The sequence below is a fragment of the Tupaia chinensis genome, unplaced genomic scaffold (genome assembly GCF_000334495.1).
Source record: "Tupaia chinensis unplaced genomic scaffold, TupChi_1.0 Scaffold000332_1, whole genome shotgun sequence".
In the NCBI taxonomy this organism is placed as follows: domain Eukaryota; kingdom Metazoa; phylum Chordata; class Mammalia; order Scandentia; family Tupaiidae; genus Tupaia; species Tupaia belangeri.
The window spans coordinates 2,185,826-2,190,270 of NW_006159826.1; the positions used below are offsets into that span (position 1 = coordinate 2,185,826).

General features: G+C 48.8%; 1 protein-coding gene across 1 annotated transcript in view; it reads left to right on the top strand.

Moving 5' to 3' along the window:
• Positions 1-4,445, top strand: part of ILKAP (ILK associated serine/threonine phosphatase) — a gene marked incomplete at its 5' end in the record, with an annotated part of 17,390 nt that continues 12,945 nt past the window's right edge. Inside the window, 4 exon segments of the mRNA XM_006151946.2 lie at positions 1-67; positions 542-598; positions 2,944-3,063; positions 4,165-4,291. Coding sequence (XP_006152008.2) covers positions 1-67; positions 542-598; positions 2,944-3,063; positions 4,165-4,291 — 371 coding nt within the window.

Here is a 4,445-nt window from a genome sequence, read left to right on the forward strand (position 1 = left end):
GGGAAAGAAGCTGAGAAAGGACCTCTGCTCTTCGATGACCTCCCTCCGGCCAGCAGTACTGACACAGGTACAGTCTTCAGGCTCTCCCAGGTGTGTGTCAACGTCTCTACTCATCCTGGGATTGTAGTTGTCTCAATCTTTTTCCCTTTCCCCCATTTTTAACACACAGATGTTTTAGGTGTTGGGCTGTCTTTAAGTTTTGAACCCATGGCATCAGGTAAGGCAGAAATATCTGCTAGTTGCTAGCCCTGAGGAGTACTGCGAAAAAATATCAAGCAGTTTTATCTGGTTCATTTGAGTCTCTTATTTTACTAGCCGAAATAAAAATTTAACTTTTTAAGGCAGATTTTTGTTTCCTTTGAACTGATAGGACTTTGAAATAGGTTCAAGATATTATTCACTGCTCTGTGAGTTGCCACGGATTGACACAAGTTTTGAGTTTATTTCAATAATCTGCATAGGTGTCCTGGTGGGATTGATTCGGAAACTTAAGCATTCTCCATTTTTTTGTGGGCTTACTAAATGTTCTGTTGTGTTTCAGGATCAGGGGGACCTTTGCTTTTTGATGACCTCCCACCTGCTGGCAGTGGCGATTCAGGTAAGTGTTAGCAGATGGAAATAATACATATTTACCCTTACGTAAAGTTCGTGTGTAGGTTTTAACAGGATTTTGGATGACATTAACTCACAGTACAGTTCTAAAGCTAGAGATCATCAGTAAAACCAAAAGGATTCAGCGTTTTACTACTAAACACATTTCAGTGCTTATTTATCTTTAACTTCTTGGGGTTTCAGCCTGCTGGAACAGCTTCTGAGAATTAAAAGTTCAGCATTTTATTCTGAATTTTGTTATTGATGCTTAAAAATTTTAAAAAAAATTGTTGTGTTCTTAGCCGACCCAAATATAGCATTGGTTCTACCTGTTCCTGAAAATGTCTAACTTCTTTTTGTGTCCCACTTAACTAGAATAGGGCCGAGTGATCTGTGTTGTCCTATTGTCTAAATGACACAGCCATTACTCCGTTCACTCGAACTTCTCCGTGGAGTTCCTCAGGGAGCGAGGATGGTGGGAGACACGACTTTGATATAAAACCTTCCTTCTGTTGTCAGAACACTTAGTGCTTTCCAAGGAGGCTTTTGCATTACTAATCATTACCGTAAAACCATTGGAATCAGTCTAAAAAGTGCGGGTTCAGTTAGTATACTTGCTATGTGCTAGCATCAGTAGTCACCCTGAATAAGCATTCTGCAGTCTTCAGCACTGTAGTTGCAAGCCAGAAATACCCAGTACTCTTGGAAGACCTGGCCTGGAGCTTTCCCACCCGAGAGCACTCTTCGTTACAGTAGGAACGGTCTGTGCAGACAAGGCCTCATAGAGTCAATGAAAGAAGTGAGGGTCTGGCTTAGCTAGCCGATGGATGCAAGGGACAGCAGATGAGAAGAGTCACGTGCCACAATGACAAGCTCGAACTTCTGGGCATAGATGGAAGCTTACATCCAATGTTTTGGATTTCTTGAGAAAGTGACACAGTCTTCTCCACAGGCTAGCACCATTCATGAAAGTTGACTGTGCTGGGTTATGAGGGGAGAGGCCGGACGGGAAGCATCTAAAGCCCGAGGCTCTGAGAAGCTGAGCCACACAGGAACATTCCCAGTTGATGCCCCTTGGCCTTCCTGAGGGCTGCAAGGCCCATGGTACGGGCTTGGCTGGAGTTGGGGACTGTAGTGTCAAGTGCTGGTTGGGGATGCTGCCTTCCCCGTCTCTCTTTCTCGGTCTCTCTGGCTCATGGAAGAAATAACAGACTTCCAGAAAATCCCATGAAGGATCTGTTTCATGCACAGACCACGTTCTCTGATTGCAGGATAATTTCCTTAAAAGGCAGTAACAGCTGTAGGGCTTCTCCATTTTGAAATCTAAAAGGAAGGAATGTACTCTCACGTGTATCAGGTTGTCGGAAAGGTCACGATGCATCTTTGCCTAGAAAAATAACGTCATGACTTTTCTGATGATCCACTGGGTGGAGATACATTGGGAAAATGGAGTCCACACAAGAGGGACTCTGGGACATTGAGACCCCTTTTCTTTAACTTGGCTTGTTATGTGGGTGGCATGTGCGGGTTCTGTTGTACTTTTGCAGAGCTGTGTCCCTGTGTGAGTGATCAAGTGCAGGACTCTCTTATTTGCTCATTTCCTCGGCACTGGGGAACATCTGGCAGAGAATAGGTAGAATAAACGGCTGCGTACCGTCACCCTACCTGCAGAGAGCGCTTGGCTGGTTTGGGCACTTGATATAGTGGGCACTGCCAGTCTTCCAGCAGCCCCCGTGACAGGTGAAGAAACCGCGGGTCTGCGAGGTTGCGTAACGCCCTTAGGGCACACCTCTTCGAACAAGGCTTCGCTCACTGCAGACCCCAGGCCCCGCAGGCACTCTCCGCCCTGGTCTCCAGCACAGCTTTCCTTCCGCCTTTGGCTTTTCAGGGTACGTGTGCACGTCCTGGGAGCCTGACACTGAGCCTTGTTCTCAGCCTTTTGAAGCACCTGTTATGTTTTTGACCTTGGTCAGCATGTCAGTTTGTTACAGATTTGGGAAACTTTATCACCAAGGGCCTGCTCATTAATAAAGGTCTTTAGACGTAAAACGTGGCGTGTATGCCACAGGTCAGAAATCTGTACTTGCGGTTTGTTTACCCCTGAGAAGCCTCTTTTACACATACGTTTAGAGGTAGTCTGACTCAGGGCCGACAGCCTAACTCCTGCCCTCCCACCGCAGGTATGCAGCACTGCCTGTGCCCCACCCGCCCTGAACACAGCCCAGTCGTTCGTCCGCCAGACCTCACTGGCCTGGCTGCCTGTCTCTGAGGGCTGGGACAGGGCCTCTTCTGGTGGTGACTGCTTCTGCACTCTACAGCTGTGTTTCTGTCTGGCCTCTACTGTATTTCCAGGTTCTCTTGCCTCTTCGATACCCCAGCTGGTAACGAATGAAGGGAAAGGAGCGAAGAGAAAAACTCCTGAGGAAGAGAAGAATGGCAGTGAAGAGCTTGTGGAAAAGAAAGTTTGTAAAGGTTTTCAGACAGTTTGAAAACAAATGTATTAGACTATTTATTTTAAAACAACCCAGAGCAAAAGCAATCTCAGCTTTCTAATGATAAGACTTCTTGTCGTGTCTGAGTTTAGGAAACGAGTAGGGTTCGCTTTTTGCAAATGGGTTTCTAAGCTTGCCTTTGCTTTTTTTTCCCTCTTTCCATACATGTCTTGGGCCCTGCCTTTGCTCAGATAGGAAGCCTGCACTTGTTCCTCAAGGGTGCAGGTCGTTTTCCCGTAGCCTTCTGTGCCTTGATGCCAGGTCTTTGTTCATATCGGCAGTTAGCATTTGGAATGCTATGAGACTGGCAAACAAGCAGTTGAACTTCGTAGCCAGCTTTGTAACTTGTCTCAGGATTAGTGGGAGAGAGTGCAGAGTCGGTTAGAGACAGGTAGCTCTGCCTTTCCGTCTCCTGCACGACTGCCCGGTCCTCCACGAGCTCCCTCAGCAAGAGCCGTCGGTGCGCGTGGAGACCCCCTTGTAGCTCTGCTCTTCCACTTAATTGTCACCCCTGAAAGGACAGCACTGGCGGGGTGTCCACTCTCCCTTACGTGGCTCCAGGTAGCAGAGAATGGCCCTGCCGTGAGCGGTGAGTAGGTGAGGGTGCAGATGGCAGTGCCTGCACAGACTCCGTGCCCTCTCCTTTGCCATTGAAGTACGAGCACCCATTCTGAGCCATTTGTTCGATTCTTTGCCAGCCTTGAGCACAGAAGTACATATTTCAGGGCGTCTTAACAGCATTTGAGAGAAGCCAAGAATTTTGCTGCCCTCGTTAGGTATCACGAGACTAGAGCTGCACACGGTCCCTTCATTGCAGCCCTGCCCAGGTGCTGTGACTGGCCCTCCGTAGTGGGGCCGTCCTGTGCTCACCCGCTGCTCTCACTCTGCACTCCCGTTCTGCCTCGTGGACCTGCATGTCCACCAGTCTGGTTTTAGTTGCAGGCTGGCAGGCGGGGAGATCTTTGGAGGGGGATTGCTCATTCGTTTGCCGAGTCCAGTTCCCTGTCATTTGCTCTGGGACCAGGGCTTCCAGAGGATAGGGCACAGTTTTGTATTGGCTTTCTGTTCTCTTTTCCCTTAGCCTCTTCGGTGATCTTTGGCCTGAAAGGCTATGTGGCCGAGAGGAAGGGTGAGAGGGAGGAGATGCAGGACGCCCATGTCATCCTGAACGACATCACTGAGGAGTGCAGGCCCCCGACGTCCCTCATGTGAGTGTGCACGGAGCAAGCCCGGGCAGCATCACTCCCTGGGCTGTGTCCCATCTGTGTTCACCGAAAAGGCTGACATGAGTTGCTCAGCTGGGGTTGATTTTCCCCCAGGGGATGTCGACGTCTGTGTCGTAATTTGGGATGAGGGCATTCC